This window comes from Andrena cerasifolii, chromosome 1 (genome assembly GCF_050908995.1).
Source record: "Andrena cerasifolii isolate SP2316 chromosome 1, iyAndCera1_principal, whole genome shotgun sequence".
In the NCBI taxonomy this organism is placed as follows: domain Eukaryota; kingdom Metazoa; phylum Arthropoda; class Insecta; order Hymenoptera; family Andrenidae; genus Andrena; species Andrena cerasifolii.
The window spans coordinates 13616929-13644794 of NC_135118.1; the positions used below are offsets into that span (position 1 = coordinate 13616929).

At 38.7% G+C, this 27866-nt stretch overlaps 1 protein-coding gene across 1 annotated transcript in view; it reads right to left on the reverse strand.

Annotated features, from left to right (window-relative positions):
* Positions 1-380: 380 nt before the first annotated feature.
* Superdeath (Suppressor of ER stress-induced death) overlaps positions 381-27866 on the reverse strand; it is a 55272-nt gene continuing 27786 nt past the window's right edge. The window contains exons 2-15 of the mRNA XM_076819141.1: positions 16368-16737; positions 14393-14688; positions 11651-11809; positions 9574-9873; positions 9005-9188; positions 7848-8004; positions 7680-7761; positions 6869-7052; positions 6586-6793; positions 5100-5377; positions 3524-3723; positions 2915-3226; positions 2474-2555; positions 381-1804 (exon numbers count right to left, since the gene is read on the reverse strand). Coding sequence (XP_076675256.1) covers positions 1655-1804; positions 2474-2555; positions 2915-3226; positions 3524-3723; positions 5100-5377; positions 6586-6793; positions 6869-7052; positions 7680-7761; positions 7848-8004; positions 9005-9188; positions 9574-9873; positions 11651-11809; positions 14393-14688; positions 16368-16724 — 2949 coding nt within the window. The 5' untranslated portion in view covers positions 16725-16737 and the 3' untranslated portion in view covers positions 381-1654. The remainder of the gene's footprint in view (positions 1805-2473; positions 2556-2914; positions 3227-3523; positions 3724-5099; positions 5378-6585; positions 6794-6868; positions 7053-7679; positions 7762-7847; positions 8005-9004; positions 9189-9573; positions 9874-11650; positions 11810-14392; positions 14689-16367; positions 16738-27866) is intronic.

The following is a 27866-nucleotide window of genomic DNA, read 5'->3' on the forward strand; positions in this document are numbered from 1 at the left end:
ATCAATCTTTTATCAATTTCCTTATGCAAACAGTTTCATTGTCTCGTTGAAAAGCATACTTAGTGCCTTTCATAATTTTACAAATTTTAATTTTGGTTCAATACGCTGCTCGTGCCACTTACCTGCTTGGATAACAATGACTGATCAAGTACCTTAAGTTTCTATTATGTGAAAGTTGAGGTGATAGCACTCGCGCCACAGTGACTTTCCCGTTTCCAATATTTGTGAATGAAAAATTCCGATACAAAAATCTACTTGACCCACCCGACCAGCCGTCCGAGGATTAAACGAAAGAATCCTTAACACCAAGACGACGATGAGCGATGCATCCGCTTGGGAAAGTGTATAATCGCATCTGGTGCATAATACAACGCAAGATATATAAAACCGATACAACTTTATCATATTAATACCGAAATACAATGGCATTACACAACGCGTTACAACCACAGCTTCTTTTCAAGCGCAGAAGTTTCATAATACATATCTCCATACAGCAACAATCTGATTCTATGCACAAGAAACATCGCGGCAGAGCTGCATTGGCTTCGCGTATCGCGTCCTATCCTTTAGAAACGTATTAATCGTGAAAAAACGGTTCACCTTCCTTCCTCGTAGAAACTCGAAGAGCGGTATTCTAAATACATACATTGTGCGTAATGAAAATTGAACATTGGATTAGGAATTTCGTAATGAATACTGTATGAGCAGTCCTTTTTAACGCCCTTGTTGTATGCAACCTCTCCGAATAGTTTCTAATGTCCTACATCTGTCAAAACTGATCTCAAAATTGATTAGCGGGTATACCTATATGTTCGCGAGCTGTAACATTGTATCGACGCGAAATTAGCCTACGAAATCACGAACTCCCACGAAGATTCACTTCATTAAATCGCACAGAAAAATTTTCAGCCACACACAAGAAACGAACCCCCCGATGGGGTCGTGTCTCGAAGTTCATAAATAATAACAGAAACGTGATTCACAGCACGACATTAATTTCGACGCAGATCCTTCGACCCTGATCACATCAGAGCAGTAATCGCACGATCTCCATTTATCGACGCGGAAGAGGCGAAACGACCACACGCGCAAGATTCGCGAATAGCAACGAAAGAAACGTAATCTTGACGGCACAAGTTTAAATTAATTACGAGTAATCACGAATACACTGAGTGTTCTAAATTAAAAAGTATAGATTACGTCGTTGCACTTCAACGTTGCACGTGAAGCGACCGAAGTTCGAGATCGATTTGAGATTCGTACGTAAGATCAAACCCAGTTAATTGTTACGTAAGTATGGTCCTTAAAATATCGGAATAATATGGTTGCGTTCGAACGTATATTGGCGGGAATAGACCCTATTCTATCTATCCACTAAGTATCTAAATATTTCATTGTACACATATATTAAAGTTCGATGGGTATTTACAAAAACATACAAAAACACTTAATACTTTTGCAAAGTTTGAAAACAACCGGCTTGCCACACGCCTGCCTTCAATTCGAAATATAAATGCGAGCTTTACCGTGTGAATGGGACATCCAACGATTGAACCACACTCGCAAATGCTTCGACGCTCCCAGGACTCCGTTCCTGCGACAGTTCTTTCAAGTGTCAAAGATTTATGCGCTACCAGTTTCTCCTGCATCATTACGCGGTGTTTCTCTTCAGCCAATCGTGAATAGTAACGTGATTAGTATCCACCCATCGTATATTGGCTTCGGACTGTTCAATTGCTTGCTGCATTGTTCTCGTCACGCTGCCAAGCTCATCCTTATGCTCGGTCGTGAACCTCAGTAACTGTAAATAACGAGGGATGAATTTACTCTCACATAATCCGAACGAATTAGGCAAATGCAGGGGCGGATTTGGGTATAGGCTAAGTAGGTTGCAGCCTAGGGCGGCAAATTTTGGGGTGTCACAAATTTTCGGGAGCGGCAAATATTTGGAAGCGAGAAATTTTGAGGAGCATCAACTTTTGGTGAGCAGCAAATATTGGGGAGCGGAAAATTTTGGGGAGCGGCAAATTTTCGGTAGCGGCAAATATTGGTGAACAGCAAATTTTGGGGAGCAGCAAGTTTTGAGGAGCGATAAATTTTGGGAACTGGCAAGTATTGGGGAGCATCAAGTTTTGGGGCATATCAACTTTTGAGGCGCGGCAAATTTGGGGGCGTATCAACTTTTGAGGCGCGGCAAATTTGGGGGCGCATCAACTTTTCAGGAGTGGCAAATTTGGGGGAACGACAAATTTCGAGCGAAAGAAATTGAAGAAGGTGCAAATACAGAGGCTTGAGACAGCTTTAAAAACAATATTCACTTTTGTTCATTCACGTTTGATGATATTTCGCGGAAAGAGCAGCAGACGCTTGCTAGCCTAGGGGGCGACAAATCTTCAAATTCGCCCCTGAGCGAATGCCAGGTAGATCGTCTTCACTGAACGTCACGAATTGGTTTTTCGTCCATACTTACATCTTTGAGCTCGTACATGCTGTTCATACTCCTCGTAGCTGCTTTCACTATATTATTGACAGCCAGCAGAGATGACCCGACGCTGGAACAAATAAACGTATCGCGTGAAAAATGTGATCGCAGTGAGTAGCAATTAAGACCCACTTGCTGATCAGTGTTTAGAGAGCATCAAGGGTAAATTGACGAATTTGATATAGCCTTCTGTCAAACTAGCTGCTTAACAGTTTAAGCGACGTGTAATTAGAATTAAATTAATAACACAATAATTAAATTAATAAACAGGATACACGCACGAGTGCAAGCAATTTAATAATTCCAGTTAAATAATAAATTAAGTAATAAAAACTGTCAGTTGTGTAAACCACTCCTTTCATTTTTATCAAACAATGGACTCGTGAATGAAGATAGTAAATATCGTGCAAGGTAAATCGAAAGACTTACTACTCTCTAAGACGTGACCATTTATTTCTGAAGAAATTGAACGCCAGCCGTTGTCCAACAGAGTTGCTGGCAACAGAGTTGAAAATTCGACCAATATCTTGCTTCCTGATGCCCGAGTTTTCTGTGATTGTCCAATCTAAGTACCGACTTAGAAGCCATGTTTCTCTGGTGCAACCAAGGGCATGCAGGAGCAAATCCTTTTCGGAGCCGACGTTCGTTTCCAGGTACATTTGCCACGCGAAGTCCCACTCGACTTGCCCACCAACCCGTATTGCCGTGCAATATACGACTGTCTTCAAATTCGGGGAAATACTGGAAAAGTTATTTACTTAATAGTTTACAAACTTCTTCGAAGCTGCGTATTATAGCGTAATTAAAAAGACACAACGAGTTCAGAAAATAGTAGGTAATTTTTCGGGGTTTCGTAGTTTAAAAAATCATGGAATACTAAACAGGCAAAGAATTCGCAAAGTTTCGGTAAATGCAGGGTAATTTTAGTAGTAACTGATATCAATCTGCATATCTGTGGAAGAAAGGAGGACACCTGCACAGAATTTAGCCAAATAGCTCGAGGATGCTTGGTATTAAATTGTCACCGATGAAACTTACGGGTTATTCTTATTTGGGTTCGGTGTGTTACGCCAATTGTGAAATTGATTCATTGCATTTTGCACACAGTCGTCATGGCCGAAGTTGCATGCCCAAGTTAACACGTCGATACGGGTGAAAACCGTCAGCTGAGGATCACCGGGGTTGTCCTTGAAACCAACTTGCTTGTAGACGTTGTCAAGAAGCTTTAAAACGTACAACTGTAAAGATACATTACGAAAATGACATGTCGTTCTCAATTCCTCTGTAACATATTACAACAGTGGCAGCAAAAATCAGGTTCAGGGAATAAATTTCAAGGAAGAAAAGCATTCTCTTTCTAAACAATTCGCTTGATCGGTCCACTTAAATGATCGAAATTGAGAATGAAAAAATTTTGAATCTTCAAAAAATAAACTAATAAAGAATCTCAGATATTCTTTACAGCTTTAGCTATAAACAGATCAAGTCGATTATGTCATAACCCCGTTAAAACCCTACAGCATTTATCTGGGACATTTTCGGGTATTAGTATAATTTCAAGAATATTCGAGCAAATGGATTAAAACTCAATTAAAAGGAACATTCAGCATATGAAGGCGGAAAACCGGGAATATCCATTTTTCGTGATTTTGCGATTTATAGCATATTTTGTTGTTGGCAACTGGGACTACATAATTGTCGAATCATAAAGGGTGAAAAAGTTCAAATACACCCGATTTGGTGTGGTGATTATAAACAGGAAGGCACCATGTGGTAGACACCAATTTTGATGAGCCTTGGCACGATGAATCTATGTTGAAAATAAGTAAATAAATAGGTGTCCGAGCGTTTCTGCCAATGGGCCTTAATAATAGAGATATTTACACGGAAATTATTAAAAATTTCATAGTGAACGTGGGGTTTTAATGGGTAAAAATCCCACACTACCCTGGCGCCCCCGGGGGATTCCCCTCTGAAGGAGTCGGGGTGCCTTTTAAAGATTTCCCAAGTTAAAAAAAAATTAAAAAAAAATTAATAAAGTTATTTTTTAACGTGGAGACATCTTCAAAAGGCACCCCGACGCTTCCAGAAGGGATACTCCCTCGGGCGCCATCCAGGGTAGAGTGGGATTTCTACCCACTAAAACCACACGGCCACTATGAAATTTTTTATAATTTCCATGTAAATATCTCTATTATTAAGGCCTATTGACACCTATTTACTTATTTTCGACATAGATCCATCGTGCCAAGGCTCATCAAAATTGGTGTCTACCACATGGTGTCCTCCCCTTGTGAAACAAGTATTTTGTTTCAGTGCACAGTGGAGGTTTTCTGTTTTAAGGAATGTTCCCACTCTTTGCCTAAGCATAAGCTTCTGTCATCGAGGTGAAATAAGAAATTATTTAAGAAGAAAATTATATAAGAAAATTAAATTCATTGAACCGTGTTTCTTTACTGCTGGACTAAAGTATTAAAACTGAATTTTCTCGATAACGCTGTTTTGTGGCATTCCCTGTTTTTCCCCTTACCTTGCATATATAAGTGCAAAGCGTTATTCCTCTGAAGCTGAAATGTATTACATAAACGTCGGTTCATTTTAAATGTGCATTTACTCGGAACTTATCGTAGCCTGGCATCTTGAAAAGCATGTCATCCAAGTAGTGCATCGCAGTAAAAGCAGCCTTCCATGGCAAATATTCCGTCTCGTGGGCTAAATACGACGTGACATCCAACGCGGTTGTGTAATCCAGCTTTCCAGCTCTCGCTAAGTTAAGAGCATCGTCGATCAACTGAGCTCGATTGATCGTCGAAATGTTCCTGAAGGATTCCTTGTTCAACTGATTGATTATCAATTGCCAGTTCAACCTGTCGTAATTCACTCTGTAGTATCCTGGAGAAACAGGAACGAAACGGGCGTAGTTACCGATATGATACGCTCAATGGTGAATCAGAAGTGCGTAATACCAAATTCTTTAATTTAAGCTTTGGAAACGCTATAAAGTGTGCGTGCAAAAAAACGCATAGATCCACTAAAAGCATGTAGAAGGAGTCTCAAAATATTTGCTCAGCGAAAACTTTAATTTACACGCGAATTCCTTATAAGTCGATAACAGTATAGCAGTATATTTCATTAGTCGGACAAGACTGTTTTTACATTTCGAGCACAATGATTTCAAACTACAAGTTCAAACAATTAACAGTTGGTGAATCAGTCATGACTCTGTAGCAGTCATTCCCAACCTGTGATTCGACAAGTGTTTTCTAGGGGGTCGCCACGATTTTTTGGGTCTTTTTTTTTAATATTTAGTTTCAATAATATTAAGTTAGAATTATATTCGAAAATACCTACTTTTAATGTGTTTTCTTTGCCTTATTAAATTTACCTTACATGGGCCCAATATTACCATTATATTGGAGGAAGTGCAGCATATTTGGAAATACTGTTGGTAATTTGGAATACCAAAGTATCTATTAAACTACTAACGCTATTTAATTTGTAACACCTAACCCAGACCAGTTAACTAATGACATTTGTGGATGAACCGCCATTTTTACATTTTCGACTTAATCTGCAGAATAAGAAAGCGTCAATCTGCAAAACTTTTTCAGCAAGTATTCAATCGTTCCAAGCATAGTTAAAAGATTTCGAAACTTCAGAGTTAAACACTTAATCTACTCATTTACATGTTCCTTCTATGGTTCCGTGTCAGTTTTGCGATAATCTCGAGAATACAAAGCGTGACATGATATTTTAGGTTTCAATGCCATGTTGCTAATTCGGAATACCGAAGGCAAAGGTAATTTGGAATATTCCAAAGCTTAGCAATGCTTTATGTTTCACGCGCAACAGCTACCACCGCGTCGGTTTCGGCCAGCGCTGTCCATTTACAAGTTTCAGTTACTTTTTCTTTTTTTATTATTACTGAGAGTTTGAAATATAAAAGTTCATTAGTTTCCCTATGATATTATGCAGTTTTATTTGTTCCCACCCGCTTCCGTAATTTTTTATTCGTCTTAAACAAACTGGTGTTCCAAATATACCGCATTTCCTCTACTTTATGTTTCACGCACTTTATGTATGCCTACTATCCTACTTACCGGTTTCTTGAATGTTGAAGATTACCCATTCATCCGAACTGAGATTTAGGTTCGGCAGGGTCATCGATTTCACGGCCTTTATCCATTGGGATGGCTTGGTTGTATTGAAATCCAACTGTCTCGCGGTTGTGTACGTAATAGGTATCCACCATAGTGGCTCGGTCGCAGACGTGGTCGTTACACTGCCATTACGAAGTAAGAAGCGCTCCTGAATCGAAAGCACGATCAGTGTCGAAAAAGAAAACAATGCCAGTGTATTGTAAACGCGAGGGTATCAACAAACCTGCATCAACGTCACCGAACCGTTCTTATAATCTCGAGTGACAGTCACTATCGGGAAGCCACTCTGCAGAGTCCAGGTATCCATAATTTCTTTTATAGTTACACCACGGTCTAAAACTTTATCCGTGTGCGCCTGCTTCGTCAGTGCGTTCCATAGATCATTCTGTTCCGCACTCTGATACGCCCTATTGTAACGTTATGGATCGTAATTTGTAAGGAGAAGAGAAAAACGGGAGCGCGAGAAAGTGACAAATCTGAAGTTTCGAGAGCAACGTTGTGACTTGGGCAAATTCGTAGAAACGTTACTCAAAGCTAGGGTATTGACGTGAAAATAAAAATTAAATTACATACTCCATTGATTTTCAGTCGTGAAGCGAGGATTACAACTCTGAGACTACTGAATTTGTAAGTAACAAATGTGGGCAAATTTTAGTTGCCAATGGGTCAGAAGAAACTTTTCTTCGGAGTAGGGTGGATGTACCAGTAAATGAACACGTACCAGTGAGTGGACAGTTTATATTAAAATGAGTAAATAAGTTATTAAAATAAGCAACTAATTAATTAGAAACTTCTCTTAATTTCTTACTTCGTATCCAAACAATTTTTGCAGCACGTGGAATCAATAGCGCTGCAAATATAATTTTATAAAAGTGTTCAATCATTAGCCTTAAGTGTTCGTTTATTGGTGCGTTTACCCTATTATTGTAATTGTTTGAGTTTCGAGTTCTGATTTGGACTGTGGTATTATTTAGAGATAGCGATATTAATTTGCTTTATGGTACGCAAGACTTTCGTCGCACGTGAGTACTTACTTCCCGTTCAAATAATTCGTTAAGCCTTGCTTGAAAACGTTAGTGGTGAGGAAATGATCCATCATTCTTATTATAGTAGCACCTATTCGGACACAGAGACGATACATTAAAATTGTATTATAGATAGCGTATCGTCTTCGCTTCTGATCAAACGGTACCGTTCGATACCTTTTCCGTACGAGATTTTATCGAAGATCTCGCTGATTTCATCGGGGTGGCCGACTTCGATCGATATCGGGTGCGAAGACTGCAACGCGTCTAAGCCGAACACATTTTGCAGATCGTGGACCACGAACTGTTCCAAAACCTTCCACGTTGGTTCTACCTATAAAATTACAAAGAAAACGTGCACGGGAAACTTGAATACCCTCCATTTAACCCTTTCACATCATATTTAAATGACTCCCACGTGGCATAGAAATCTCAGTACGAGTAAGAGGATATTTAAATGATATTCAATAGATTTAAAAATTCATAAAGAAATTCAATTAGTGGAGCAACTCATAATCAAACGCGAGGATTGATTGCCATCGGATTCGAATGAATTAAAGATTAAGGGAGTCTATACTTTAAGCATAGCTGAAACAGGTCAATTTGGGGGAATTTATTCTGGAGAAATTGTGAAGCAAATCATTTTTAACTTTTTTTGTGGCTTTGTATTTAACATTTGAAGATACGAAAGAAAATTTTATGTTAAAAGTATAAATTGTAAATGTAGTTATCAAGGCTTGCTATAGCATCGCCGGTCAAGTTGCAAAACGGTGGGGGTTCTAGCGCCTTCAACTCCTGTCTAGAATCATGAAAGCAAAAATAGTCTTATTATTTATGAAATTATATTACAGATAAACCTCAAAAACGATAAAAAAAAGTAAACATTGTAGAGCATAGGAGAAACAGTACAATCAAAAAATTTCTTCAAAAATCGCACTTTTTCTCCTAAGCTCTACTACTTTGTCATATTCGACTTTTTTAAATTGTTCTTTAGGTTTATCAATGATATAATTTCATAAATAATATGAATATTTTTTGTTTCGCGAATCCAGAAAAAAATTGAAGGCGCTGGAACCCCCACCGTAGTATGATGCCTAGATAGCGACATCTACAATGCAAATTTTTAACACAATTTTTTTTTCGCATCTCCAAATGTTAAGTACAAAGCCCTGAAAATGTTCAGAACGGTTTGCTTCATAATTTCTCCAGAAAAAATTCCCTAAAATCGGCTTGTTTTAGCGTCGCGTAAAGTATAGTCCCCCCTTAAATGAAGGCGATGTAGGAGACAATGAGAAAGACTCGTTAAATTTATTGTCCAGGTCTCACGAACTTACTGCGTTCATACCGATGTATTCTACATAACTAGCAAAGCCCTCGTTCAACCAAAGATCCGTCCACCAGCTCGGGGTCACCAAATTCCCGAACCACTGATGAGCAAGTTCGTGAGACACTACAGTGGCAACTCGCTCTTGATTGCTGCTGGTTGAGACATCGTCTTGGTACAACATGGCCGTTTCCCTGGAAATGGAATTCTTCACTAAATCTATAAATTCTTGCGAAGCGAGAGAATAATCGAACTTGACTCGAAGCTAAAATTTGCAGACAATGAAAGCTATAAGACTTTGATGGTGTATGGAAAATCTGCGCGTACAAATCACAATCATTCAGTAAATGAGATATGTAAATAGTGCCATTAAACAGGTACAGAAGGGAAGATTAAAAATAATAAATACACAAGGGAATATTTGTTCATTCCCCTAATAGAAATAAAAAGTGCCAAAGTGCACCGTTTGTACACCAAGCGAGACATCGGAAATAGAATATCTCATTGGCTTCTTCTCCGTATCCAAAGATACGAAGATAGGTACGTAGTACATTTCGAGAGACCATCGATTGAAATTACCTGTAAGTGATTAAGCCCCAGTTTTCCATGGCGCCTGCTGCAAAGTCAGGCAGAGCGACGTTGTCTATTTTGGGCAATGGGAATTTGATCTTGAAGTAATCCTCGTAATACTCGAGTATCTTCGGACCGATCTTCAGGCAGTAACGTGCTTGCTCAATTGCGTCGCTACGTGCCCAGACCCTGAAGTTTCCGGATTCGGATTTCAATACTTCGAAGTCCGAAACTATGAAGGCTACCAGATAGGTGGACATTGGCACCGAGCGTTCGTAATGGTCCCACACGTACGAAGGCAAGCCTGGCCTGATTACAAAATAACAGAGCTTGATAAATCCATAGTAATCGAGCATGCCTGAAGTACCTAATTAGTCTGTCCTTTTAAAGGCTCCAACGATAATTTTATTCGCATTAAAAGAGAAATAAAATTACACAATTTTTCATTGAATTGTACAGGCTAAACTGTGTAACATGGTCCCCCTTTCTTGTGGGTATTCTAATCAAAATCTCAAATAAATCTGTCTCCTAGGTTTTGATTATCGTTCCTTATGAAATATCGATGAAATTAGGGATTTAGTTATTTTTCACTTATTTATGAATATTTAAATACAGTACAACATCAATTGCTTATACTACGTCGACGAAATTATGTGACACACTCTTTCATTTCAATGTTTCTCTATTCTTCGTAGCAAAGGAATTTTCCGAGTGGTATTACGGTATCTGACTGACAAGAAAGAGTATAAGACAATTAACTCGAACGATTCGCCCTACACAAACAAATTAATTACACACTCAGGCGAACGTGATGTTTGCCTGTTCTACAAATTATTTCTATCCTCAACTCGCGCGAATAGCGTTACATCTGTGCGACCATGAATTATCAGCCATGCGTGAGCGCTGTATACTACGAACATGTGATCAACTAATTCGCAGTGAACATACTCCGGCAGTTCTACTTAGTTATATTCACTTTTGAAACATCCTGAAAGTTTCCCAATATTTCACGGGGACCATCAAAAACCTACACCCCTGAGTATCTATCCAACATTCGAATTGTTAGCCCCTCGTGGTCACATGGAGTGCATCGCACCCCAGGCAATATTCCTTCTTTGCGAATATTTCTGTAAATTTTTACACCTTAATATACAAATTGAAAAATTTCAGGGGAATTTTAACAAAAAACATCGCTTTTTCTACACCTGTTTTTTCAACTACAAATTTCGTTATATCAAAATTCACAGTTCTAGACAAAGACTATTAGATCATCATTGTATAAGTGTTACGAATGTACAATTATCACTCAAAAGATAAAAGATTAAAAAATACGAAAATGGTAACTCAAAAGTGATGCTGGAGTGCAGTGGACCCCGTGTGACCAATTTAAAACACGAGACATCTGACAAGGGAACATTCCCAACCGGAAAATTCAAATTTTAATGACGCACCACTTTGTGTGCGCGTAAAATTATTCCTTTGACTTAACATTAAAAAGAGAACACTAATTGAAAAATATATATTTTCACACAATAAGTAACAGACACTTACTGAGTTGATAAGTTTATATTTCTATATTTGGCAAATTTCTCAAACCTGAAGTAATGGGTGCAGATTGAAAATTTGCATAAATTGCTCATTTGTCATCGGATTTGCATCGAACGTGCACCAAACGCTGTAGAATTTTTTTCATATATATTACACGTCATAACTCGAAAACTGTAAAAAATGTAGCTGCACCCCTCTTGCTGCAAGGTGCACACCCCAGTGGCTATCCTCTACATTCACACAGAGTTTAATTAAAATCAGAATTTTCGGCTTCCCCTGTTGAGTATCTACCCAACATTCGATTTGTCAAACGCGAGACACCCCATGATCCGTGCGCAACGCGTCTAGCAGCTTCGCCAGCTCCGTGAAATCGTCTCCTCGGCCGGAAACTGGGTTCGATCGGTTTCAATTGCACGTTCGACCTAGCCTGTACGGCCAGCCGAGACAGCGTCAATTTACGAAACGGCTGAAGCGTGTCGCGTGTCGCGCTCTAGCCGTCTAGCCACGGCTAGAGCGCACAGGTTCTGATCACACTCACACGGGCATCGGCTCCCCATTTCTGGGCATGTTCGAGATGGACGTCATGTTCCTGGGCCGTGCTACGCTGATCTGGAACCTGGCCTTCAGGGCTGGCTCGTCGAAGCACGGGAAGGCACGTCGGGCGTCCGTCGGCTGGAATTGCGTCGCGGCGATCCATCTGCAATAGAAAACCAAAAGGATGCTCTCGGTAAACAAGCGGAGGAGGAGTGTTTGCACGGTCCGGAGGCCATCCGCCGGCGACACCCTCCCGCTCCCAGCGTTATCGGGGACGGGTATCACGAAGTGGCGGCCTCTCCTATTCAGCTTTCAACGATTTACCAGGAGACGCTCAGGGAAATGACGACGAGGGCTGTGTAAATTCACCGCGGATGCTTCTCTCGTTGCGGGTGCAGGGTGAAGGGAGCATCGTTGCAGGGGGATGAACCTTCGTCGGCTGAGTAAAGAACCGAGGGGTGGAATTTCACTTCTTTGAGAACATTCGTGATGAACAAAAAGTTCGCGGAGGGAACGGAGCACGTTCAATGGACGTAATCGTGGAGAAAATTAGGCGCTAGTTTTTAGTGCCGTTTTTCTCTTTGGAGGGGATGCTCGCTGGATAGCTTTGCCTTCGTTGATGAATTTTAGCTTGGTGTTTGTGGTAACGTCGTTTTTGGATGTTTAGTCTTTGTGGTACGATAAGAGGAATTAATGATCTTATTTTTTTCAGTGAAAGATGGAGGTATTTTGTTTGAAAGTTATTTGCTTCCTTATCTAGCTCGACGAGCTGTAATGACGGTCCAATCGAGAATGGAGCGATTTCTCGTTCAAAAACAAGTCGAAAACGTGCAATGAAATTCATTCATTTCGATATCTACTTTGTATTGGTGAGAGGTATCTCGTATTTTTATTTAAATTTACGAGTCAACTAAGAAAGCTACTGTCGTTCGTGAACGTTATGTATGTACCTACATTAATATCCTGCAAGTGTGAGAAAAGTATATCTGCATTGAAAGTAACAATCTAATACTTGTTTTATAATGACACAGAAGGTGACTCATACTTCTTAGTACGATTATTCTTCAGCACGATATCTGCTGCTTCAATTTTCCGTGAATATACTGATAGAAACAGGAAAATAAAATGCCATTGTTAATTCAACTTCAAAAGGCATTCTACCATTTAAATAACTCTTTCTCTAAAGTATCGATGGCTTAGTGTACAAATGTCGTATGTCCATTTTTAGTGTTTTCGAGAAAAGCAGGTTTAAAAATGCAATGGTACGTAAGATTCAGAGGCATACAGTGAACAAAAATATTAATTTCACTAATTTATGAAGTAGGTATAAATGTGATTTTTATACAGTATAGAGAAACAGTCAAAAACTATTTGCTACATATAAAAATTGAAATTTCACAAAAAGTGGGCATACAATATTTATGCACCAAGCCGTGGATATATTCTCTTATCTTCGGAACCAGGGAACAGGTATTGTAACCCGCTCGGAGCCGGTTACTAGTAATATAAGACAGTCTAGTCCAGACATCCATTTAAGGGGGTACTCTGGGCGTCTGGCTAAAAAATTGACTAGGGCACAAATAGATGAATATTATGTAAAAAGTTTTGCACGATTATATTTGTTATTGATTGAGTAAAATATTCATAAAGATTGCTCATTTTTTCGGCCGGATGAATACGTTAAAAAAGGGTGGTCTTTGGAAATTTTTTACTCAAAAGCTATGACACATTTCTCAAAAAATCTTTTTTCCTTTTAAGGATTGCATCTAGTACCGTGCATGGTAATTTTTTCATTTAAAGATATTTAGCAATAAGTATGTTATTGTCCATCACTCGAAGGTTGTCTAAAAATAAAGGCTTCTGCGGTGACCACTGCTGCTCGAAAGTCGATCATCTAAAATAAAAAATTCAAAAGAATTTACTTATTATATTATATTATCTAGTACTTGAACGAAGGATTTTTCGAAATATTGATTTGGGAAAAAATGGCTGATGTTTAAAGTAAAAGTTTCAATTTGTATCATAAATCGAGCCTGATTTTCGTCAATTAAAAGAAAACTAAGCATCGGATAAAAAAAAGCCTTCGTTCAAATACTAGATAATATAATACAATGAGTAAATTCTTTTGAATTTTTTATTTCAGATGATCGACTTTCGAGCAGCAGTGGTCACCGCAGAAGCCTTTATTTTTAGACAACCTTCGAGTGATGGACAATAACTTAGTTATTGATAAATATTTTTGAATAAAAAAATTACGATGCACGGTACTAGATGCAATGCTTAAAAGGAAAAAAGATTTTTTGAGAAATGTGTTATAGCTTTTGAGTAAAAAATTTCCAAAGACCACCCTTCTTTCAGCCTCCTGACTGAGCATGACCCCTTAAGTGACTGTCTAAACCAGACTGTCTTATGTTACTAGTAACCCCCTCCAGGCGGGTTACAATCCCTGCCAGGGAACATTGAAATTTTCAATTTGCAAACCTACTTTTCAACTATCCTTAAGAAATATTCGTGGAACAGTGATTTCCACTTTTCCCATTACCTGACTCCACGCTTTCGATAAATAGCGTATATTTTAGGAACAACTTAAATTTGTTAAAACTCGTTACAGCGGTCCGTACAACTCTAACGTTCCAAATAGATCAGCTTACTATTAGCTATAGATATCGCTGGATAAACGTTTGAAATTTACAGCACAGAAATAGCTGCCACTTATAAGGTAGAATTAAATTGCCAGGGCGTTTACCTCGTCTGACTTTCAACCGTGTACGAGCTCCTGTAGAAGCCTTGCATGTAGTCGTTCAGATGGCCGACAAACTTTAGATGCACTACGTATTGCATGCCCCTCTTCAACGTGTCCGACGTTTTAATCACGTGAAACTGCCGTTCGGTATCGTTCTTCTGTCCTACGATTCCAATTGCCTTGGTGCTGTTCGCCCCTGAATGCTCCCTGATTGTGGTGAAACTTTCGTCGATGATCATGTCGACCGCGTGCAGCGTCACGTTCTTCGTATCCTCGGTGACATTCACGAGAATCTTTACCTAACAGTGGGCAAAGCACCATTATTCGAATAGGTAAGTACTACAAAAACAGATCACACCTGTTTTCGTTCGGTGTCCACGAGAAAGTCTGTCTTGAAGAAAAAAGAACGATCGGTCGAGGTGAAGATTAACGTTTCACTCGAAATCCCAGGCTACTGTTCGTCGGGTAATAACTAAAAGCGAAAGTAAATGGAGTTTAGACCACGCAACTTTTTACCCGCGTTTTTCAACATATTTTCCATTCCCCTTCGTTGTGCTCTTTTTTCCCCCGACACTCTAAAAACGTCCATCGAGGCAGGAATGAAACGGCGTTTCGAACTTTCTAGTTACGATCACTTACTGGACAAGTTCGCATACTTTCACCCTTCCAGAGGCGCTCGTAATCATCGACCCCGTTTTCGATATTTTGTTTTCTTCTTTCCGCGGTTGCATAAGGAGAGGAAGAGATAGGACGGAAGAAAGATAGAGCGGAAAGATATGCTCCGAGCGTACGAATTCATTATACAACGCTGAGTCTATATCTTTTGGGATGAAGTATTTTGCGAGCATCGGGGATTGCGATCGACTTCCCCTTTCATTTGTACCGGGAAAAATGGAAACCGCGAAATACGGGGAACAATAGCCTCGGCTCGCCGAGTGTTCTGGAATTTGAGGAATTAGAATATAAGGGCATTCTCGGAGCGTGCCCTTCGGGTGTTAAATACATCCCTTATTGGGCGCAATTGGAGCATAATACTTTTGTTGCCGCACACTGTGGCGATGGGATGCTGAGGATTGATTAATGACCGAAGGTAGGGCAGAAAAAAGGAGGAAGTTCGTCTCGATATATTTTTAAATATGTGCAGGTCAGATACCAATAGACAGTGAGAGAGAAGATTGCATTTAGTAAGTTCCATTAGAAAGAATTACATCTCTATTTAGAGATATAATTTTAAATATCGTATCCCATTGAAATATTAAATATTATATGCCATAAAAATATTAAAAATTATATACCAAACAATATAACATATTATATCCCATAAAAATATTAAATATTATATTCCATGAAAATATTAAATATTATATCCCAAACAATATTAAATATATCCTCTAAAAATATTAATGGACTAAATATTATATTCCATCAAAATATTAAATATTATATCGGATAGAAATATTAAATATTATATTGTATAAAAATATTAATGGACTAAATATTATATCCCATCGAAGTATTAAATATTATATCCCAAAAAATATTAAATATTATATCCCAAAAAATATTAAATATTATATCCCATAAAAATATTAATGGACTAAATATTATATCCCATCAAAATATTAAATATTATATCCCATCAAAATATTAAATATTATATCCAAAAAAATATTAAACATATTCCAAAAAATATTAAATATTATATTCCGATAAATTTGATATCCCATAAATTGAGGGACTGGCAGAATACACTAATGATACCAAATAGAAGATGACGCATCTATTACTGACAAAACGATTTCTTCGCAAAAATATGAATGTTTCTCGATGCAAGCTGTCATAAGGAAATCAGTTCAATCAAATAACCAGTTTTTGCAGCCATCAACAGGACATGCTAATTAAAGTGGTCTTCATATACGTAGAAAGTTCTGGTTCAAGGCTAGACTGGGAAGTATAAAGGAAGAGGAATACACGTTACCTCGCCATTGAATGTGAAGTTTCCCTCCCATATAAAGGGGATCAGCTTCAGTTCGTAAGAGTCTGGCACCACGGCTCTTGGCAATCTGACATCCAGTTTCCTCTTAGACGACAAGTCCGTGGGGAACATTCCGCGCGATTCGAATCCCGAATTCTTCAGATCAATGCATGATTTAACGAGTTTTTCCTCGAGGCACGGGGCGAAGTGATAGACCAGGAGGCCCGTCATCACCAGGGATATGAGAAAAGCTGCACCCAAGAGGAGACCGCCGCAAGGGGAAAGCGTGCATCCTCTTTTGCGCCCGAACGTTGTCGTGTGCGTGTCCATCATTGCCAAAACCTCGCGGGACTGGGTCATATCATGTGTGAATCTGAAACCATAAAAATAGTGCGACCTCGGTTTTAACAGAGACTGGACGATTGATTCAATTGGCTACCAGAATATTTTTAATTCAGGTGGATTAAGTTCTTTACAAGTCTGGCGGAGGATGTTTGATTCTCACTACCGAGCGAAAATATTTGCACAAGCATTTTGTAACGACGTGCACGTACGTCTCCATACGAAATGTAAATATCGAATTCAGAAAAGAATTGTACACAGCTCCGTTAGCAGGTCTGCGAATCTCTAGTCGGTCAGTTGACATCCACAGTGCACATTTCCGTGTGAGGTGTTACTTTTTGAAGCACCTTCTTAATATGATTACGAAGCTTCGGTGTGCCTCTCTTTAATAGAAACCCAGAAACAATGAAGCATAATACAATAAGAGGGAAGTGTAAGTCGAATGCTTTGAAAGAGTGAACGTGTTGCAAGGAAAAGCTTCTTTCTCTTGGATGACCTAGAACTGTACAATCCCAAATCAGGGATCACCGATAGTTCCTGCTAAATGCTGCAAATGATGTCCTTAGGCGACGATGCATCGCCTGAAACGACCAATGACAAATTGCGATGCTTTTTCAATGGCTCCTGGAGCGATAGCAGCACGAGTTCTAATTATCCATTCTGATAGCAGAAAGACCTAGATATCAGTGTGATTATGAACACGTTTGCACATTACTCTTCGCTGTTACTGAAACCTGCAGGCTGGAAGAAAATATCGGAATTCGAGGCGCGTTTTGAAATTCTGGAGTTTCGTATCATTATTGGAACGTGTTGCCACAATAGGTGAATAAATACTCATATCGTTGACGCTAGATTATCCCAACGTTGAATTTTCTAGAGGGCGAATATTCAAAGCGTTACGTAAAGTGAATTATCACTCGCGTATGAAAGTGATCGTTGGATTGTAAAGACCGTGATTCTACAGCTCCCAGTTGCTTAAGTACTTAACTGTGTGGAAACTCTTTCATTCCCGCTACTATTCCCCAATCGTTAATTTCATCCTCCAGACGCGCGTAAACACAGTGTTATTAGCATCTGTGACGACATACACGAAGGTTGTCATTGGATCATTGTCCCAGGGAAGCTTCCTGTCCGGCGTAAACAGGGTGAAGGCAACCGATCATTAAAAGTAATTTCACGTGCGAAGCGAACGCGTCAAGAAAACGTAAGTCGCGATTTCAGCGACCAGAAAGGATCCTTACCGATTACTCTTCGCTTCTTATTGGCAACGAATCTTGATTAAATGGGCATTCCGACCTCGGTGTAATTAATCTAAGGCGACATCGATTGCTTCAGTCGCCAAAAGTGACGATACACGTCCTAGTATAGCTGCCATTAAATTCCACTTAATAGGAAATGTAGACGAAGAAACTGTCTTTCAATTGGAGTTTGGTTTTCGTGTAATAGACGAGATCATTCGAACACCGATACATGACAGGTTTAAGTACTCGGAACAGTGTTGTTTAAGATATGAAAACAAATATTTTACATATAGGGTAAATGTCCCAATTACTCTGCCAGCGTCGCTATTACTGCCACTTCATTTATTTTACTTAATAAACACGCCACGTATAAAGAATAGCGTAAAAAAGAATTAAATAATTGAAATGTTTATTATAAAATTGGGACTGCTCTTCTTATTATTATTATAGTACATTCTTTATACGTCTATGCTTTATACAGTACGTTTTTTTTTAAGTGAAATAAATAAAGTGGCAGTAATAGGGACACTGACAGTAAATGGGACATCTACCCTACATTTGTCAACATAACACTTATACTTTCGTTATTATCGAGGAGGAATTTGCTACCTTTCATTGCAAAAGTCTTCGTTTAAAATTCGTAGTTTCATTTCGATAGTAGACTATGTTCTGTATACCTGTGTGTAAGTAGATTTACAAATCGACCGATTGGTAATAGCCATCAGGTAAGCTCAGCTCTTTACGCTTAAGTATTAGGTATATTTAACCTTCACTCTGTGCACAAATGGTTTAACTTTAACCGTGTGCATTTTCAGTGCAAAAGCTATAGAAAAAATCTTTCGCTGTGTAAGTACTTGTGAAATTTTATTGATTTTTCAGAAGTTAGGTGTAAAAAGAATTAAAACATTTAATTGAAAATACAAAAATTAATAAGTTGTGTATAAATAAAGAAAAATAGGTTTTTTTTTAATCAAATTATGTGTGAAACATATCAAAGATAGCATTGCTAAGAATACTTTTATTTATGTTTTTATTAGCCTGGTGTGTGTTTGCACTCCTGCACAGAGCGAAGGTTAAACGTATTGCTATTGCTAAATACTAAATGAAAGCATTTGGGGGTGACGTTGTAAACACTTGCGTTCAAGAAATGTTATGTAAGGTGTTGTAGAAATCGTAAATAAAAACGTTTCGATAATTTTTTGAAATTTTAAAGAAAATCGAATTAATTACACCTTCGTGCAGATAATAACAAGATATAAAATTGAGCCAATATATTCAGGATTTATTGTATTTAATTTCTCTGGAATACTAAATTACACCTATTACAATTTATTTTACATTCGACAGTCAGTAACACATCTCCATGTAGTACAAAAGCCACAATATTGTACATCTTTATCCAATTATTTCTATTTCCATTCGGTAATAACAGAAATAACAATGATGTCAGACCATGTCCCGAACAATTACAGTTTACAAGAAACCAAGCTAAGGCGACACCAGCATATTTCAACGTCCTCGCGTCGGAATATATCGATAGACGCCTGCAGTACGCGAATTGCGAAGAAAACTTTTGCAGAATCCTACGTGCAGAGTATTTCGACGAGCACACCTTTAATCCAAACCTTTCACTCTTACTGTCGCTATCTTCACCTCGCATTACTCCGGAATATTCTGCTTTGACGAGACCTTCAAACGAACATCAACACGAAAGGCTATACAGAAGCAGCAAACAGAAGCAACAGCAATTTACAGAACCCTTCCCACTGTTTTATCACTCCGCTATAATATTTCTTAACTATTATGCTTCTCAGCGGTAAGTCGCGATTAGAAGACCCTAAAATCTCTGGTATCCGAAAGTTTTAACATTCGAAAGTCAGAGCCGATACATGTATACACCTGCGTCCTTTACTACCGAAACAGATACGAGCGCAGCACTTCCATCCTTCTATAACGATCAGAATGAGTACTGCAGGAGTTGTGAATACCGTTACTATAGATCGAGTCTCTAATAACCCAGCTTAGTGGTTGCGACTTAAAACAACTAAACTAAAAAAATAAAAGAATACTATTCACGCTGCTTTAGTATCAAACGACACGAAAGAGGAAGCGTATACTATTAACTGTAGCTGTACTTCAGAATCTACAAAACAGCGAAAGTGCCTGAAAATGGGCAAAAACAGAAAACGCTGGACGATCTATGAGAATATGTACTTCTTATTTTTCACACTTGGCACTGTTACTTGTATCATCCTTTCCGAAATACAGAATAATCACTACGAAGTGTCTGCTCGACTGTCCGCACAATTGCATCTCCCTATTAATTCGGATACCCGAGATTCTACATAGTGCGCTTATCTTTCACCTACCATGAACAGTCGCCGGAGGGTACGCTCGCCTGAACGTGGCGCAGAGGTGGTATCGGAAACTCGCGCAGCTACGCAGCCTTCTGGGAGCAGTATCAACAGAAAGTCACCTGCCGCTTTCAAAGTGGTTGGCTCGCCGTTACTTTCCGAACTAACCGGCACGGGGAGGCGATCGCGAAGGTAGAGGCAGCACGAATCCGCGCGAGTAACTCCCGCTCGGGCCGGTGGTTTGCGCGCGACTGCCAAGGACCGACGCGCATTCCGGCTTCGTAACTTCCTCCGTCCTTTCCTTGCCATCCGAGCTTCCTGCCCGCCCCCATCGCCCACTCGTCGATCGCCGTATCACCTTCCGTAACCCTACATCCTTCCACCTGCATACCGTCTTCCGGATCACGCGAAACCGTACGATCGTTTTCCGTCCCGCCTGCCAAACAGGATGCCGGAAGATCGATGAATCTTCGCCGCTGCCACTTCTCGCTCGATTGAACGCGCCCCATCGGATCCGCCGGCGAAAGCAAACGGTGCTCGACCAACGATGCATGGGTTTGCTTTGTGACCTTTCCACGTAATTTCCGGGGCGTTAGCGCGCGGGGGGGGTGCCTTTTGATAAGTAAGGTCTCCGACCCTCTAAAATGAGTTCGAGAGGAGATGAAATAATGGAACTGCTATCGAAATGAAGTAGAATTTCTCTTCAAGATTGAAAGCTTATTTTTCAATATATTTCTCCAAACGGTCTATCCACTTTGTCATTCCGTCCACGAAGAAAGTACCTGGTTTGCGTTTTGTCTAAAGACGCATAGTATTTTAATATTAATTGAAGGATTGTTGTGCTGTTCTTTTTCGTAGCTTTCGAGTAACCGAATGCCAAGCAGTACGATCTTCTTTCCGTGTCAACCGCCCGATTTTCCAATGAGAATTCATAGTGGGGGACAGTTTGCAGTGTCATCGCACGGAGAACAATTACTTCTCGGAATGCAAATATTCGTTGAGGATCCTTCACGATCGCTGTTCTTAATTGGACCAGTGTTCTCTCCTTTGTAAATAATTAATTCCTCGCCTTTTGTCGCTAACTGCGTCAAAGAGAGATCAGTAATTCCAGGACGCTTTGGGGGAGGATCAAAAGCTACTGAGTCCTGGAATCCCTGCTATAAATTCTCGCCCATTGAATTTCTTTCAATTAATTTGCGCGGAAGTCGAGCGTGGCGCAGCACCAGGACCTTTATTGTTCAAGCTAGTCTTCATGATCACTCGTCCGGAGGTTCGTAAGTTGCCAATCGAAGGCTCCGCAGTTATTTCCAATTATTATCAGACTCGGGGGAAGGGGCGACCGTAGACGGCTTGGATAACTCAATCGGTCGGAGCAGTCGCCCAGAAAACGGCGGAACTGAGGTTAAATCGTGGTCCAGCAATCTGATTCGACCGATTCCTCTACCTGTACACGTAAACGACGTTGTCGATCAAGGAAACGGAGCGTGATGTATTGAACTACGTCGAAGAAGATTTAGCATGGAAAGAAATGATTTCTGCAGAAAAAAAAAGGAAAATATTCAGGTACATAATTAATTCAAATAGGCGTATTTGGTGAAAAGGTGGCTCTGAGAAAAATGACTTTCAGCATTTTGTGTTACGCCAGCGGTATTTTATATAAATTGGATTAGGTTAAATATTAAATCTGGATAAAAAGGTATCTAAATATTTATAACAAACCCGTAAAAAAAACACTGAAAAATTAACTGTAATTACGCCTTTTGTTACTAATATTTGCAGTTACTGCTATTTCGTTTAACAACCAGGCATCGATTTCACATATACGTCCGAAATATAAACTGTGATATCTTCAGTTTCAATCAGAGATGGGCAAAGGTTTTATTTAAATAAAATTCCGTACCACGAATAAAAATTACATAATTAACTTTATTCGTCGAATAAAAAGCTTAACTTTTTTCTCAAATAATCTAAAGTTAAAGTAACATCTACTTGATCCGTGATTTAAATAATTGTTTATTTAGTTAATGCCCAACACTGGTTTCTATGCAGATACAGCTTCCTTATTTAATATACAAATAGATAAACTATTCCTGTGCTACTTGGCAGCACTGACTTGATTCAAGCGAAAGTTGCAGATACCTACGCCTTTTTGAATTAACGCTGTAGTAGATACATACTACGTTAATATGCAACGTGTCAATTATTTCCTAGAATGCTGAACACTAAAATCATGCGGAATTAAAGTAAATAACTGCAATTTCGGTATAAGAAGTCTTAATACAATATAAATAAAAACATTTGTTGTTTTCCCCTAAAGTGGCATATGCTTGATAATAGAAACTTAAAGAACAAGCTCGTGGCTAAAGAACTGACAATTAAACGTTATTCACACTTTCCTGTTTATCTTCACGAAACATTATGCATTATTCATCCAAGTACCGCAAGAATATACTCTACTATTTTTAGAAATAAACTACTTTAATAAACAAATTCAGCGTGGCGAAAGTTCCAAAGAAGGACTCTTCTCGCAAACCATGAAGAATTAATATCTTCATAAACGGTGCGCGACATTTAACCCCGAATGCTTGGCATTCCCATAAAAGCTCCCGTTTCTTACGTGTCCTACATTTCTTACGCGTGGCGCAATCATTAAAAGTAACCTTGAGTACCCTACAAACATATCGCTCATCGCAGAGACAATTCCAAAGGATCTCAATAATCGACGCTTTTCTTATTCCGATCGTCGTTTCCACTCAGCCTGGTGCCTATTGCTAATCATGTTTATAGCGTAAAACAGAATACGCTCGCCGGTCACGGACCATGATTTATGAGCTAATTCCAGAGGAATTAGAACGCGACGACAGCCGGCGTATTTGTTTTATATTTCGCGCCGTAGGAATCGCCCGTGGTATTTGCGCAGGTAGTGGGTCGTGCATATTTCCCTGGGCACAGCCGAAAGTGTAAACAATACCACGCCAACACTGCTCGAAACAGAATTACCCCGATCGATCGAAGCGCACCGGTCTATAGCGCGCGTACCTCCGCCGAAGCTGCGGAACTCTAATTCCGATACATTCGACACGCACATTAGCGGGGTGGTAATTGGGCGTTTGATCCCAAACGCTGGCGTGTAACGATTATCGGCGGCACGCTCAGTTTGGCGGGAAAGCAGGATGGTAGAAAATGGTCTGGCTAGCTTCTACACCTAAATTATTAATCAGCCGTCATTCTGCAAGTCCCAAGGAATTGTAAAAGCATTATTCACCGCATATACGATCGGGAAGTCGGAGAAACAGGGAATGTCACGAAACAGCTTTATCGAGAAAATTAAGTTTAAATATTTTAGTTCAGCAGTAAAGAAATAAGGTTCAATGAATTTAATTTCCTCGTATAATTTTCTTCTTAAATTATTTCCTGTTTTACCGGGGCGACAGAAGCTTATGCTTAGGCTACGATTGGTGACATTCTGTATTTTGCTCCAATGCAGAGTAGACATTTCCTGTTTTAAGCGGTCAGTCCACTGTGACGTCGTGAAAAATTGTCATTTTTTAGAATTTATTATTTAGTAAACGAAATATCCCACGGAAATAATGTTTTGTCTACCTATTAATACACTTATTGACAGTATAAAAAAAAATCCATTTTAAATTTTAACAGTTTTTTTTTAAATATATATCGCACTGATGTGATCACCTAGAGGAAGCGATGTACTGCTGGTGCAGGTGATTCCGCGAGGACGAAGCATTTGGAACAAAAAATTCAAAGTGTGTTGTAATCATTATGAGTGTGCTTATCGCCAGAACCAGCATTATTTTTACTGATAAAAAATTAACAGAATAGCGGGGGTCTGAAGTTTAAGTGTCGAAATACGGTGAATTTTTCAATCATTTTGCCTTGTAAATAGTATGAAATGATTAATCAAAAAAGGTTTTCGTGGCCCCGGTCATAGCCACTGATGTGCTGAATAACGTGTAAAAATTTCAGACCGATTAGTCAAATAGTTTTTTTGCAATCACCTGCACCAGTTGAAAAAGTGTTGTTTTGAGATAATCGCGTTTAAAGTTTTAAAACAAATTAAAAAGAATTCTTTTAATTTTTTTTGTATAATATAAGAGTAGTTTAATAAATACCAATCAGATTTGTTGCATTATATGTTGTATCTACGCAGAAAAAAATCTTTAAAAATAGCTTAATTTTTCAAACCCTCACAGTGGTCTGACCGCTTAAACTAGTATACCGAGTCTTTAACGTTATCTTACGGGGGTATAACATATGTAACAAGTTTTTACAGTTTATTTGCTTGACACTGTAATTGTTTACAATTTTGTTACTACGCAAGCTATTAAAGTTGCGAGGAAACTGATTTAAAAGATTAAAAATGAATATTTAATTTTCATTTTAATTTATTATTAATTGAAGTAGTGGGAAGGGGTTACAGAGAATACACGAACTTGAACTTTCCAACTCGATTATCGCAGGGACAAAGTCTCATGTGTGGAAATTTCATTCATGATACACTTTCGATTGGTTTCTTTCTTCGAGGAATTATCTTCGTGAATATCCTCATATTCGCATGATTCGTGAATCGCTGTAACATGATTCACTTCCAGCTGCAATTCTTGGATCTTAACGATCATTGCGATCCTTTCCTGTGAGTTGTGCATCATAGGACGAGCCACGTAAGAAGGAAATGAATGCTCGTCATCGTTATAAAAATTGCGACGATATCGATCTTTCCTTTAACCTTTAGAGGACCGTTTTTTTTTCGCAAAAATAGTAGTTTACAGTTTCCAACATTTTATATATATATATATATATATATATATATATATCCCGAACGGTAATAAAATTTGTAACATTTTTTAATTTAAAATATACAGTAAAATAAACCCCCCTGGGGGTTTTTGATACTGCTGATCACGAATCTGTAGTCGGATTGCAAAAATATTTGAGCTACATGGCAGTTTTACTGACCTGCAGGAATGAGCACACCAAAATTCAGAGAGCTTTCTTTTAGCGTTACCCATAGTTAATAACGTAGACGCAGAAAGTTTTTGAATCACCATTTCTTTTTTGTTTTTCTTCTTCCCTTCTCATATTTTTGTTTATTATTTTTGGAACAAAATTATAGTTTCCGTGATAACAACAATATCAAATAATAATCTCAAAGATAGTGAAAATATCAAATTCTAGTTTCAGAGATGGCGACAATATCATGAAATCAAACAATGGTTATCCGAGATGCATATGCCGGAATTTTGCAAAGATAAAAATGTCCAGGAATACTAAAAACTAAAAACAATTTCTAAAAACTTTCACTATCAAATTCTGAAATTAAATATCATACAATCTAGGCACTAGATTATCTTTTACTTAATTAAAACACTGTACTAAATCGAAAGCGAAGGAACAAAGTTTTGATAATAAAGGAAACAAACGAGACTTGTAAATTAAAGAAAAATATCCGCGCAACTGAACGTGGACGAAAGAAATGCATCCTCCCACGATTCGATTAGCAGCGAAGTGTTGTCGCCCGGGCGTATTTGGGTAATCGAATTTCTAGGAGAGGAGGACATCAGATTTCTCCTCGAGAATCTCTCCAGCTCTGGATAGGGGTGAATCAAAAATCCTTAGCGTATGTACGCGTAATTCGATCCCCCGTGCAGGACGAGCCCCATCTACGTAGGACCAGGTTGGGTTACAGTTCATTGTGGTGTACTCTTACGGAACAAAACACCATCATCTACCATTGTAACCAACCGCGGCGCGCACTCGAACCGAGCAAACCAAGTAGATTCGTCCTACGGCCGCAGCCTCGAAATTCGGAGGGCTTCCCCCGTCCGGAAGTAAGCTCCTTCCTGGAGAATCGAAGCCTCTTACCGCGCGGATTTTTTTTTTATGGGATTAACTCTTTTATTGCTAATGCAACTGTCTACCTTCGCTGAGAGAGAAAAAGCTAAGGATTTAAATAATCCTTACAAGACTGTTGTTTCAATTGGAATAATGATTTCAAATCATACAGTGGGTGGCCAAATTATTATATTCAAACCTGTTTATATTTTATAAGTTCAAACGATGGAATAAAATAGCTGTCCCGTTGTTAATATTATATGTACTATTATTTTTTAATACTATTTAGTATATGAATTTAAGAATACAAATTAAATGCATTTATACAGGTTTAAGACTATATTGTACGAGAAACACAATTACTAAATATTTGGTGACTCTGCCTTTAGCTTTTATGTTAGCTTGGATTCGACTTGGCATGCTTTCGAGGCTTGTGCCATAGTCTGATGATATTCTCTATTAGTTCTCTCTTATTTGTAATAATTGTATACCCGCCTTTTTAAAAATAAATGAGATTTATATGTTGAAAAATTACTAACATGCTGCCAGCTGTTGTAACTAATGAATTAATGAAGAAACAATAACATTCATGCATTGCTGCTTTAATTACAGCCACGACTTTCACTGATTTTGACGAATTTTTTTTTAGTATAATAATTTGGCCACTCTCTGTACGTTAACTATTGTGGACTGGCAGAAATTTCTGGACAGTGGGGTTTTTAGGTTCGTCTTATAGGGAGATGGTAGGTTGAATTTTAATATTTAGTTTTATTTTATGAATTTTATATCATTATCTCATCATTTTTAGTAACATCGAATGGAAATGTTGGTTAGGGTGGAACGAAAAATCGAAGCACAATTTTTGTTTGTTATTCGTGATTTCTAATAGTTGGCGAACGTTGCCTTTTATAATGGCATTTAAGCTGCCAAAATCTGGACTTCATTAATAAATATTCCGAGGTGCCGCGGTCACTTAAAAATTACTATTTTTATTTGTGTTATTAATTTTATTTTATCATACGATACCCACTTCTTTTTTAAAAGAAACTTACTCGGTAGATTTCCTAGCGGGAATCTTACATCTTACGATAAAGGACTAACAACGATATAGACAAATGAAAACGCAAATGTTTAAACTACATAAGCATTCTGTTGCTTTATTGGATATGGGAGACGAGTAGGCACCCTAGAAATTTGGACAGTGGACGTGTTAAATCATAAAACAAAATTAACTCATACAAAGCTTTAAAAACGTGTTTAAAAAGCAAAAAGTTACCTGTACCTTCAAGGTTCTTACGTCACCTCAATTTCTTTCCACAGAATCTAGCTTTCGCAAGCATAATCTGAATCACTAAAGGCAAGCTTGTTTCACTATTAGAAAACAATCGTTTCGTTCCACCCTAATTGGTGATGTAGTAAGAAAGGAAGATAGTGCGATTGGGAAATGTTTATCTTTTATTCATGAGGATGGTTATGAACACTCCGACTGATTCCAGTTTGTTTAGTTTATTCTTATAACATTACATATACTTCCCAAGCAGTAGGCAGGCTATTACGATTTTTCTACCTGCAATCCTTCCCTGTGGTATCAGTTAAATATGATGTATTGCATCCGGGACACCACGCGAGAAACGAGTCATAGTTGCATTTTGAAGTGGGATGAAGGCAGCGTAATGACCCAGCTGTCACTGTCCTTACTTCTGCGCTCGGGATGT